The 13,603-nt window shown below is 40.4% G+C and overlaps 1 protein-coding gene across 7 annotated transcripts in view; it reads right to left on the minus strand.

Annotated features, from left to right (window-relative positions):
• The window catches only part of DMD (dystrophin), a 1,961,037-nt gene that overhangs the window by 1,133,891 nt on the left and 813,543 nt on the right, over window positions 1–13,603 (minus strand). For all 7 annotated transcript variants that reach the window (XM_025200207.1, XM_014518487.2, XM_025200208.1 and 4 more), the window contains 4 exons: window positions 12,981–13,151; window positions 9,034–9,216; window positions 7,359–7,493; window positions 5,960–6,109 (listed from right to left, as the gene is read on the minus strand). In XM_025200207.1, the coding sequence (XP_025055992.1) occupies window positions 5,960–6,109; window positions 7,359–7,493; window positions 9,034–9,216; window positions 12,981–13,151 (639 nt within the window). The remainder of the gene's footprint in view (window positions 1–5,959; window positions 6,110–7,358; window positions 7,494–9,033; window positions 9,217–12,980; window positions 13,152–13,603) is intronic.

Below are 13,603 nucleotides of genomic sequence, written 5' to 3' on the forward strand. Positions count from 1 at the left end.
CTGGGGACAAACAACCCCCAACATACTTAAACGCTCGGTGGTGCCAAACTGACTAGCACCATGACTGATAGGAATCTAGGGTTAATAATAGACCATAGTATGAACATGAGCCATCAGTGCAATGCTGTAGTCAGCACAGCAAACAATACTCTGGCATGCATCAACCAATGCATCTCAAGCAAAACAAAGGAAGTGATTCTTCTGCTTTACTTGGGATTGGTGAGACTGCAGCTGGAGTACTGAGTCCAGTTCAGGGTGCCTCACTTCAACAAGGACATGGAAAAGCTTGAGAGAGTCCAGAGAAGAGTCACCCATATGATCAGAGACTTTCAAAGCAAGCCATATGAAGAAAGGCTGAGGGATTTGGGTCTCTTCAGCCTAAAAAAGAGATGGCTGAGAAGGTACTTGGTAGCAGCTTACCACTAAATCAGGGGAGTATATCAGGGGCTCGGCAACCAACTGTTCTCCAGGGCACTGTTGGGGAAAATCAGGAGTAATGGCCACAAACTCCTGGAAGACCATTTCAGGCTTAACATTAGGAAAAACATCTTCACAGTCAGAGTGTCCAGACTGTGGAATAAACTCCCTCCAGGGGTGCTGCAATCACCTACCCTGGATATCCTCAAGAGGAGACTGGACTGTCACCTAGCTGGGGTCACCTGACCCCAGTTGTCTTTCCTGCCTAGTATGGAAGGGGGGGAGGAGGCGAAGGAGGAGGGGCTGGACCTGATGATCTTGCGATGTCCCTTCCAGCCCTTACAATCTATGAATCTATGAATCTAAGTGTCATCTAAAACCATGCACATTCATTACTCTGCATTAAGACAGGCTAATGAGCATTTCTTTAGTACCTCACATTGGAGGTACTAAATTTAATGCACATTAGAAAAATAATTTTAATGCACACGTAGATGCACCCTGAAAGCATTTAAGGCACTCTCAATTTTTTGTTTTAAATAACAATACAGGGCATTGGATGTATATAGCCAAGGAACTAGCTTGGATTCTTACAGCAGTTAAGTAACTCTGAGAGGAGTGATTAGAAGGAAGCTACTTTGATTTTAAAACATTTAAAATATATACTACAAGTTACAAAATACGCTCTTTTTTCAAATGAGGAAAAAAACCCAACCTGTTACACTCTCACAGTAATGTACCCTGCCTCTTGTCTAAATTCTAAGTGTTGGATGCTGCAAGTGGGAGAGGAACAATGGGTAAAACCCTAGTCATACCCAGTTCACTCTCCCTTTCAGCATTCATTCTCTGCCACTTTGTGACACAGGATACTGGGCAAGATGGACCTGTGGATTGACCCACTAAATGGCAGTTCTTATGTTCTTATTTGCCATAAGTGGGAAAACTTTCAGGTACAAAAATTCCACTTGGGTCCTTGTGGAAGTGGGGATGACTCCATTTCATCTTCACTTAGTCTCTTCATGGCAGAAAGACATTTTCTCACTGGCAACACAAGTAATAAGAAGAGAACTGCCTGCTTGGAAAGGAGCAGACTGAACCTATTCCTGTAATTACAATGTGTCGGAGTAGACTCGATTAATTGAGTCTGCTGGAGCACTCTAGCAGACTTCAGCATCACAGGTATCAGTGTCCCCTGAAAATGGTGGCAGCGGTGCTTTAGCTAAAGCTCGTTCAATGAGCTTTAGTTAAAGCACCCCCGATGCCATTTTTCAGCACAGGGATGCTGATACATACTGGGCACTTTAATTAGAGTGACTCTCAGAGCCACCCACTTAAAGCACCTCCTCCTCCTCCCCATTTACAGAGTAAGTCTATAAACAATCTCTTAGGCTGAATACTGACATATTACACCCTTGATGGAGTATGATCATACTTGGCTGCAAATTGGCCCACTGAGTGTGTTCTTTTGCCCCAGCATGAAAGAGGAGAGGTTCTGTGTCTTTCCACGACTGTCATTTTTTTTTTTTTTGCCTCTGTGCAGAATTCTGGGTGAAAAAAAGCACAAGCCCAGTATAAGAACCATATACAACATGTAGAAACCTTTGGTGGTATAAGTATGGGAACTCTCCTCTTGACTCTATCCTAAACCTCTATCTTTTAACTAATATGAGAAAAAAAATACAGAACAAATTCAAAAATAAGGCACCAAGGATAGAGAGGCTTCCAGTTGAATGCCTGAAATTCAGATTTGATGCATTAAAGCACCATCTCCACAAGATGATTCTGAAGATCTGAAGAGAGAAAAGAATGCCTGAACAATGGAAGCAGACAATAATATGCCCAATTTAGAGGCAGACCAAAGCAGCAATGGGAAAATTACATCAAACCTTATTTGTAATGGATAAGCAAAGATGTGACAAGGTGAAAAATCATTGCACAAGATAGGAGGAGATGAAAGGTTATAGTTAAGGTGGCTATAGGTCCTTGAGGTCTGTGAGAGAAAGAAGAGGTGGGGGGAAGAGGGAGGAGAGAGAAAGGCAGTTAAGATTTTAGCCAAAGCGATGGATACATTAAAGTTTGTTTTGGAATAGATGAAGCAAGTTGTGGTTGCACCTACCAATACTGTCACTGAGTTGGAGTCCTACAGCGGACCATGGTTTATCCCAGTTAGTTACCGAAGACTGGACTATGTTTAAGTTTAGAATACCTGGGGCTTCTGTTTGAGCCAAAATTTACTGTATAATCTCAGCATTTCTTTTGTGCCTGAAGCAAAATATATTTCCAAGCATTACAGAAAAAGCAAACACGCAGAAAGTTGTCACTCTTACAACTCACGTAACATTGCTTTCTAGAATTCTTCCCCTGTGTATTCACGTGTGCCATTAGGAGACCTAGAATGAGCTGACGCCTTCTGAGCAGAAAACATTACAAAACACATGATCAGGACTGCTAGGTATTATGCATCTTACATGGAGTTCATATATCTTTGGTAGCCCTGTTAAGCATTCCAACAACTCAGGTGCAATCTCAGCTGCCTGAGCTGAGGGAACCCAGCAGGTGTGTACCTACAATTTCAACTTTTGAATTTATACCATGACTGTTCTCCCAAACTGAATCCTAGACCACCAGTGGCTCCATCTCCCTCTCTTCCCACCCTCTCCCAGCCACCAACAGTGGCTCCAACTCCCACTTTTCCAATACAAATTCTCTGTGTTATATCCAACAGTACCTTGGACAGCAAGACTTCAGGTACTCTCTGTACTCCAAATACCCCAGCAACCACCTACTCTAGTCTCTACCTATCTCCTGTTCCAATCTCCAATACTATCTATCTACCCAGGAGTTATTTTTCCACCTCAGCCACAGTACTCTCTACTCCATACTCTATCATAGACTTCATACATCATACATTACCATTTCTATCCACTAAAACTTCCCTGACACCTAGCAATCCTTAACCACTAGAAAACCCAGTTGCTTGCTACAAACCTACCTCCTCAGCAATCTCCCACAGTCTTTGTATCCATGCAGTTATCCTAGGTCTTCCCATTACTTCCCCAGTTTTGTGAAGATCCATGGTCTACCAAGTCTTTGATCAAAGTAGATGGTCTCACGATAAGTTAAATTTTATTTTATAATTTGCATGAAATGTTATAGATGAAACAAAACTTGGCAACTACAATACTCTTGTAAACTTGGTGACACCTCAAGCTAAAGTCTTCTATCCTTTTCACCTTGTTTTTTCACTTAAACTCATGGAACACGAATGCCAAATATTTAGGCTATTTTAATAACGTCACCATGTGCTGTTGGTGTAATACTTGTAAGACAGACAAGTATGCTGATATGCCCAGAGGATTTGAATTAAGTTAGGGTATCTGAGCATTTTTTGTCATAATTCTCTGAATTTGGTTACTTGTTTTATTAATATCAAAATCATCATACTGAGAGCAACAAGTCCCAATACTGACCATAACTTAAAAGAAACGGAAATCTTGGCTGAACTTCAGTAAGAGAAACTGCTTTACCTCAATGCAAATATAAATTATTTCAGCATAAAAGAAAGCTTGAAGAAGGAAATCTTTAGCTATCACCTACTGGTTAGTTATGATAGACTTCAGCAAGGGGCAATGGTTTTAAATGCTCAGCTCTAGAGACTGATCTGAGAGCAGAAAGGTAGATTCTGTAGTGTTGCAGATAGATTTGTTTGGAAATCCATGATAGTCAGAGCTGATAGAGTGGAATATTGAAATCTTGATGATGTAACTATTAAAATATTAGTATCCCCCATTTTCTTGTTTGTAAAATAACTTGATTCATATCAGTTTATTCCATTAAAATAAGGAACAGTAAATTAAGTTTTCCGTACTTTCTCACAGTCCCAGAGTAATGGAGAAAACATATTACAACTTTGTCTTTGAAATGGGAGTTTAAGACATTTGCATTTATTGCCCTCATCTCTATCTGATACACCTGTATAAATACACACAACATTAATAGTAGATGCATAATGAATCATATCCTGAAATTTCCAAGATGAGGGATGTAAAACCCACATCTTGGAAATTTCAGGATATGATTCATTATGACTTACATATGACTACTATCAGTCAAGTTCCCCAGTATAGCACCAATCCTTATTTTTCACTGAAAATTTTTTTAAAATTTTTTTCGCAAATGACACATTTCTCATGACTTTTTTTTAGTTGTTTCTCAAACTTAGTAAATGAAAATCAACTCCTTTTCTTCCTTTCATCAAAGATTTTCATTTACATTTCTCTAACTTTATTTAAGGTTGATACCCACGATCAGGGCCACAGGAGACATATATTCAATAATAATATAATCAATTCTAATCTATTGCCTGATTTTACCTCTTTGTAGTACCCAGATCATATTCTGTTGGGAAGCCAGTGCAGTCTAATTCATCATTATCATGCACTATGGTGTAACTGGGAAAAATAATTGGAATCTGTTTTCTATTACTGGTATGGACCTATACCACAGTAGCTGAATGGTGAAACTTTTCAAAATGAGAAGGAAAATAAATATGGCACTGGAAAAAGAACGACAGCTATCATATGCTTATTTCAGTCTGTGAAAATAACTGTTATAGCAACTGCAGGTTGGGCCAGTTATTTCACGACTGCCATTTTCATATTGCTTCTTGATTTCAGAAAGAGCTCTCTCAATTACTTGTTTATTCTACCTCATGTTTTAAAAATTAAGGTATTTTTTCCTGTAAGCTAAACTACATGCTTCAGGCATTATCAGCTTAGATCAGTTCTTGAAAGTAAAAGTATATTTTAAATGATATTGGAATAATGTTTAAAAATATCCAAGTGTTTTTGTGCCTGGCGTGGCTGGGAACACTAAATGTTTACTGTATAAATTTATATGTTCTCATTTTCTAAATTCTGAACTGATTTCTCAAAAAACAGTCAACAAATGAGAAGATTCTGTAAAAAGATTAGAAACAATGTTTCCACAAGTAATTCCTAGTGAAGCAGATAAAGGTTGTTCAGTATCAAGAAGAAACATTATGAATACTACGTCAGATAACCACATTTCACATTCTTCATGTTAAACATATTTTCCTTATTGAAGTTTTCCTACAGAGTTATTTATTGACATGAACATTCAGTTTCTGACATGCTCGGTGGAAAAATACACCTGTAACAGAATATTACACTTGACATTTAATTTTGAAACCACAATTTGCTTTCCAGTGGGAGTTTTACTTGAGTAAGAAGTGCTGAATAGGCCCTTTAATATTAGATTTACTATACAATTCTTTCAAGGGAGGAACACTGTGATTTTGAAATGTAAGGTTTACTAAGCGATTCCCTTGCTTATAGAATCTACAGTAAAGGAATTCCTTTTGCATTGTTTGGGAACAATCCAAAGGTAATACTGTACCTTTTTATTTTCAAATATCATATAGTAGGAAGTAAATGGTATTATTTAGGAAGTGAGATGGGCTAGGAGATTGACAGCTATTTAACATGAAGGAATAAGAGATGAGATAACTGATTATACATACCTCTTGTTGCAGCTCTTCCCATCGAGTATTGAATTTTTCCAGTTTCTCATTGATCAGTTCATCCAAGACCCCACCATCAGTTAAAGTCTGTGCCAGTTCCCGAATCTGATTACGGTTATCTTCTGGATGTCGCATTAAGTTTTCCAAAGACTGAAACAAATTCATAAATGTTATCATGTCTTCTTCTTTCAGACCAAGAAAAAAACTCTGATGAACAATCATGTGTTTCTAGATTGTAAGAAAGAAATCTTTCATTCCAAACATAATTGTAGCGGGGACAGAAGATAAAAGTATAAAATGTCATACTGACACCATTAAATTCTCTGCACTATGTTTTACTAAAATCAAAGACCCAGGTCTTGCAAAGCATTATATATGTGATTAATTATAAACATGCAAACAGTTCTATTGAAATGAAGTTCCATTTCTACCTGGGAGAAATTTTACAATCTTTGCATTCTCCTTTGCCCAAGGAAGGGTGTGTGAGCCCAATAGTTTGCAAATAAAAACTAATTTTGCAACTATCTACTTGCCCTAATAAAAGATATCGCCTCTACCACACTGACTGCTATTGACATCACTGCAAGTCCTGCATTTAGGACAGAATAATCTCAATCACTGGTATAGGCTGAAGGCTGAGTGGCTGGGCAGCAGTTCTACAGAAAAGGACCTGGGGGTTACAGTGGATGATAAGCTGAATATGAGCCAGCAGTGTGCCCTTGTTGCCAAGAAGGCTAATGGCATACTCGGCTGCATTGTAGGTGTGTTGCCAGCAGGTCAAGAGAAGTGATTATTCCCCTCTATTCAGCACTGGTGAGGCCACATCTGGAGTACTGTGTTCAGTCTTGGGTCCCCCATTACAGAAAGGATGAGAACAAACTGGAGAGAGTCCAGCAGAGGGCAACAAAAATGGTGAGGGGGTTGGGGCACATGACTTATGAAGATAGGCTAAGGGAACTGGGCTTATTTAGTCTAGAGAAGAGAAGACTGAGGTGGGATTTAATAGCATCCTTCAACTACCTAAAGGAGGATTCAAAAGAGGATAGAGTTAGACTGTTGTCAGTGGTAACAGATGACAGAACAAGGAGCAATGGTCTCAAGTTGCAGCAAGGGAAGTATAGGTTATTAGGAAGAATTTTCTCACTAGGTTATTAGGTTTAGGTTATTAGATATTGGGAAGAATTTTCTCACTAGGAGGGTTGTAAAGCACTGGAAGAGGCTACCCAGAGAGGGGTGGAACCTCCATCCTTGGAGGTTTTCAAGACCTGGCTAGACAAAGCTTTGGCTGGGATGAATGCATTGCCAATATCATGATTTCTTTCAAATAGAACACAGTTTTTAAAATGGTATTGCTATAACATACAACTTGATATCTGATACCAGTTAAGATAGCACTTACATCCAGGGCCTCTGAGATTTCTTCTGCACCTCCCTGGACATTTTCAGTTGCCCTGAGTTTTGATTCCATCTGATTCAGCCATTTATTTTCTGCATCCAAGTAGGACAATAACTCTTGCCAGCATGCCCATACCTCCTGGTGAAAAATGTATATTGAGACTGAAAATTAGAATTAAAAGAAATATTGCAAATGGTCATATATAATTGTTCTATGAATTTTATCATTCAAAATATGTGGTTCTAGCCTTAATGGTTAATAAAAGTACAAAATAAAAGTACTGACCATATTATAAATTTCCATGCTGTATTAAAAAAAAAGATGAAAATAAGCCTATAGTCTCTCTTGAAACAGCAAGACAGACCTTCCCCACCAAACTATTTTTCCTTATACGCTTCAACCCCTGCTTATATAAATGCTGTCATCACATATTTTAAAAAAAGATAATACATCACGGTGGGGAAAAAAAAGATCTCATAAATAGTTGGCATATAACACAGTTCAAAGTAGAGTTTTTTCTAGAGTTTCATATCTATAAGAATTCCATATATGGTCAGAACACTTTCAAGCACCAATAGGCATTTATACATGTACATTTTTGTCCTACAACGCACTGGAGATCCGCTGTTTCAGAGCAGATTAATCGAGTCTGCCCCACACGTGAGCTGACGTGCACTACGCTGCATTGCGTGCAGTTGTATAAGTGGTGAAATGCGAATCAGTGTACAGAAAATGGCAGCAGTACGCTTTTGAGCTAAAGCACCTCCGAGGTGTGAGCCGCCACCATTTTCTTTGTCCTGACATGCATTTTGCCGCTCATACAACTACTTTTGTCACAGCACTGGGCATTTTTTAAAGCACTGGAAGTTGTGGGGGGGGATAGCCTGCAGCAGAATCTGGGGTCTTTGGCCATGTTTGCCATGACCAGTGGCAGTGAGCTTGGTGCAGACCTGAAACTCTTGCTACATGTTGTCACTGATCCCTTGCCTCATCTAGATCCACCACTGGTGTTGGACCCCTTCCCACACATCTAGACCTATCACTGGTGTCACTACCATACCCCATGCTGCCCATGCCCTGGGCTAGATCTGGCCCACAAGGAGCCCCACAGTAAGATCTGGCCCAAGAACCCAGATGAGTTTGACACCCCTGCCATGATGATGAAACATCTGAGGACTATTGAGATGCTGAAAATAAAATGTACACCCCAACTGAAATATTTTGGGGGATTAAATATATGCCCCTTCCTCCCCAGCTCTATTTTTCTTACAAGACTAAAAGTATTTAGCTAATCAAAAGCCTGTACCATATCTTATGAACTCTCCCTTAAACCTTACCATCTATTCCTAATTCAAAATCTCTGTATTAGGTAACTAGTGGTTGCTATGGCCCAAACCACCAATTGTACTACTATGTTACATTAAGATAACTATTGCTTTTTTGTACGATTAATCAAGTTTATATCAGCTTAAATCAATATGAGCACAATTTATCATGACAAAAGCAAAGGTGGCAAGGGTAAAGGTCTATAATATGCCAATCCATCTGGTGACTATTTAACTTGTAAAAGGTAGGGTAGATTTGCACCTTACAGCCTAAATCAGAGATGCATAAGCTTTTGCATTTCACTTGTGCCATCTGAGTAACTGTAATTTTAAAGGCTAACAAAATAGCTGACCTCCAGAGTTTTGCACTTTCCATTTAACCTGCTGCAGAGTCGCTGGTAGTTGGTAATAAGGACATCAAGTTCCTTTTTTAAGGCCTCATGAGCTGCAGGCGGAGCCCTTGCTATAAAATTATTCACAGAATCTGTGAGAAGCTTCACTTTCACTTCTTTCTGTGCAGCCTCTTCTTTTGCCCTCTGTAAAACACAAATACAATACGACAAAACATCATTTAGTCTGCTTTCATTTTTGAGGTAATAGATATGTTTACTGTGAATAATGAATACATGTATTGCACAATTAAACAACTATTTGGATCATTCAGAAGAAGAAAACAGTTGTTTTCAACTATATAGTTTATGAGTGTTCCAAGCATATGTACCACAATACCTCACTACTTGTGGATTAAATATCTTTTGCATGTTATTTCCAGTTAACTACTTTTAAAACCACTTTCCATCAATTGGTAGATCAAGAAAATTTTGAGTGTTTTTTTTATTAGTGACTGTTTTTAAAATTATTACTTAAGTCTGCTAGTATTGAAAGACAGAATGTTTTTCTCCAGTGAGTACTTAGAACATTTGACATAATTTTACAGTCAGTCTCACTATTTCTGGGGCTTAGATGTACAGCATGTCTACACTGTTGTAATTTAAGTCAACTTTGTTAATCAATTTGTGGTGGACTCACCCACTCGGGCCCCTGTCACGTCCCAGGCCGAAAATTCTTAGTTTTGATTGATGGAGCCCAAAGTGTTGGAAGGAGCTGGTGCCACCCTTTCCCTGAAGGGAGGGGGCGAGGAGCTCCTGGACCTAAATGGAACCTGCAAAGTGCAGGTCCGCTGGACTTCAGGGAGTGGAGCCCCCTGAGAGAACAATAGGAGTGTTGTGAGCTGCACGAGGCAGATGCGGTGAGGGACGGCAAGGAGAGAGGAGCTCTGAAGAGACTGTCATCGGAACCCGGCCTGAGCTTCGAAGGTGCACAGGTTGGCACATGGGGAGCCTGCCCTGGGAGCAGCTCAAGGCTGCTTGGGCCCCGCACAGTGCAAAGATCGGTGCACAGAGAGTGAACCCCGAGAGCAACTTGAGGCTGCTCAAGTTAGCCCTCCTACTTGGCTTTAGGCTGAGTAGCCAGATCACCACAGTGTGGCTCTTCATTGAACTAAAAGAGCTCCAGCATCCAGAGCAGGGCCTAGGAAGGGGAAAGACCTCTGGCATGAGGCCAGGGAACCAGAGCCAGTGAGGGCTCAGCTCTAGTAGGAGCTCTCTGGGTGCCCAGCGCAGGGCAAAAGGCCCAGAGGGAGGGGCCCCCAGCTCAAGGCTGACAACTCCAGAAGGCCTGAGTTGTCCTTGCGGACAGCGCCGAAGGACCATGAGTTACTGGGAACCCGGGTCCTGCAAGGCAGGCACTCCTTGGCAGGGGACCCTGGGAGGAGTGGGCAAGTGGCGGGGGAGACCCCACACAACCTCTGCTCCCCATGGTAGAAAGGGAGTATAACCCAAATACACACTGGGAAGGGTTCTGTGGAACACCCAAGGGGTCTAAGGTTAGAAGACCCTATCCCACTTGAGGGACCGAGCGGTTGGAACCCAGATAGGGTGCATCTAATATCTGGTATAGTTATACTTTTTCCTTTGTATCTATTGTTATTCTTGGTTTGGTTAGGGTTATGAATGTGTTGTATATAGCTGGGTATATTAATTCTGTATAATGGGCTCTGTAAGGATGTTTTTATTAGTTAACCCCCTTGTGGTATAGACTTGCCGGATTGACTGTCCTGCATTTTGTCCTGCGCTCCTCTTCTGGGCCTTGGGCAAGGGTACTTACCTGAATGCCCTCCCTGGGGCAGACTGCATCATGCTTACAGACCTTTATATGTATATTTGTATCTATACCTGTACCTGTATCTATTTTAATGAGTTTATATATAAATGTTTGTAACTCAATAAATTGTGTATAGTCAAGAACTTTCGGCGTGGGCTAACTCTATAGAGGAACGAGGAATCCGCCCTAAATTCTGGCATCCCTCTCATAGCACCCGCTCTTGCCTATTCATCCAATCCAATTGAGGATATGATACACCCTTGGGTGTACCCGGATTACAAATCTAACAGAAAGATACAGATAGAAGGTGAAATGACACCAAGACTTGGAAGAGACAGATTAGCAGCTATCTGGGGTTGCTGCCTGCTGCACTTCATGCTACACTGCTATAACTTCACTTCATCATTAGCTCATGGGGGAGGAATGTACCCGCCTGTGTGGCTTATGCAAGCTGCTATGCAAGCTGAAGTAAACTGTGGATACACAGTACAAGTTGACCATTGCAGTTTTATCTGTGATTTCTCCCAAGGCAATTCTATACTGGATTCAAATAAGCTACACTAGTATGGGACTGCTTTGTTATGAGTCCTCTCCTTGTTTACAATACACATGTGTGTGTGTATGTGTGTGTGTGTGCGTGCGCGCGCGCATGTGCATGCATGTATGCGTGTACATGATGGTATTTCCTGTGGTAAGAGCTGTGCTGGGAAGGCCCTTGATAATGTTTTGGGGAGTGGAGAGGAAAGGAAGAATGGTAAAGGAAATGCAGGAACAGAGGATGACAACCTTACAGTAAATTTAAAAAATAATTAGTGAAAACAGTGTTTGATTCATATAGACTAGCTTAATGGTTAGCTGATAAAATGGTGACAACTGTTCAATCTTACTCTCACCTGTGCTCTTTCTTAATAGTTCAGACAAAACTGATCTATCCCAGGTTTATCAAATAATTATCTAGGCTAGGGACAGATGTTACACATAAACCAGTTTAAGTGATCAGAAACTGGTTTAAATCTGTAACATAACAGATGTTCAGTGCACATAAACCAGTTGGAAAATAGCTGAAACCGGTTTGAGATAAAGAAGGTAGTATCCAATTTAACTGATTTGGGTCGAACCAGTTTATGCAATGTCTGTCCCAGATCTCTTGCTGGTTTAAGATAAACCAGAGACCGCCAACATCCCAGCATGCTCTCTGGGCTGAGTGGGGTTCTCTGCTGCACAGCAGGGCTGGCCCCTCCCCTCTGCTCCCTGGTTGCAGCTCCGGCATGGACTTGGAGGCACAGAGCATCTGCCTGGCTTCCCCCTGCTAAACTGGAATTATTCCCCCCCTCCCCTCTACCTTAAGCAGACACCTCAGCATTAGCTAGCAGACCACATGCTGACTACAGTCCGTGCTGTGGGAGACGACAGGTAGACAGGCTTTTTGGAGCAGACAGGTAGCTTAATGCCTTTCCTTGGAAAAGCTGTATAAGAAGAGTTACATTAGCTAATGGAGAGAGACTTTGTTTTCTTAATGAGTTGATAAACACTGAGTTAGGGGTGATAAACATTCCCCACTGGGCTGCTCAGGAGGGTGGAGGGAATAATCAGAGCATCCTGCCAGGGCCTGGCCCCTTCAGCTCAACCCTGTGTAAGGGAGGGAGGGCTGCTCTGCATCCCCCGGTTTCTAGCCTGAGCGACTGCACGCGTGTGCCTGCATTTCTGGGTTGTCTGTCCAATTACAAAACTGATTTAACCTAGCCAGGTTTAATTAACCTGCAAAGACTGAATTAATTCAGGCTCTGGATTTTTGAATGTCTGTCCCTAGCCCTAGTGGTTAACTACTGCTAACAACTGATTCCTTGAACATTATTTTCCAATTAAATCAATGCTGATTCTGCAAAGAATCGGAATTCAATAAGGCAACAGAAAAACAAAAAAACAAAATCTAAAGTAATGAAGTACTGTGAAGATTTAAATGTCTTCCAACAGACTACAAATTGAAACAAATTACTTTAAGCTACCTATTGCTTCACATTTCAGATTTCCCTAAGAGATATAAAAAGGCAACTCTTTTAAATGAGCAAACAGATTGTGTGCAAATCCTGTTCCAAGAGCTTCTGACATAAATTAAATAAGTCAGTCTGTCTTTTACCTTTAGTTCCTCAACTGCTTTCTGTAATTCATCAGGTGTTTTATACTCAAAATCCCTCTCCAGATATTCCTCTTCAGCTTGCGTTATCCATTCATGCATCTCTGACAAATCCTTTCGAAGACTCACAGTTTTATCCAAGCCACCTTTTAGTGCTGCCTTCTTAGCAAAGGCCTTTTGAAAAGAATTATGAAATGATATTTGATATAAGATTCTGTTGCACATATTTAAAGGCCATTACCATTGTAAAGAGCAAAAACTACAGATGTTAACAATGAATCAAGCAAATATGGATCCACAAAAAAAGTATAATGAAAAGCTAACACTTGTCCTGTGTCCAGAAGTACAAAAAAGGATAACACTTAAGTAGCCACATATAATTTATAAAAGAGTACATAATTTCCCACTGGCAATTTTCCCTTGGCTACTAGGCTTTAGGTAATACTGCATGTATATATAATAATTCTACATATATTTTTTTTTCATATCTCTTTTTCAAGTACCTGCAGCCTGAAATTATTTTTATATTCACTGCTTGTGTGCATTTTAATAGCTACTACTGAAGAGATGTGTTAGGAATACCTATTAACAAAGTATAATTTTAACAGCAGCAGCGTATTGAAAAG

Source organism: Alligator sinensis, unplaced genomic scaffold, assembly GCF_000455745.1.
Source record: "Alligator sinensis unplaced genomic scaffold, ASM45574v1 scaffold746_1, whole genome shotgun sequence".
Lineage (NCBI taxonomy): Eukaryota > Metazoa > Chordata > Crocodylia > Alligatoridae > Alligator > Alligator sinensis.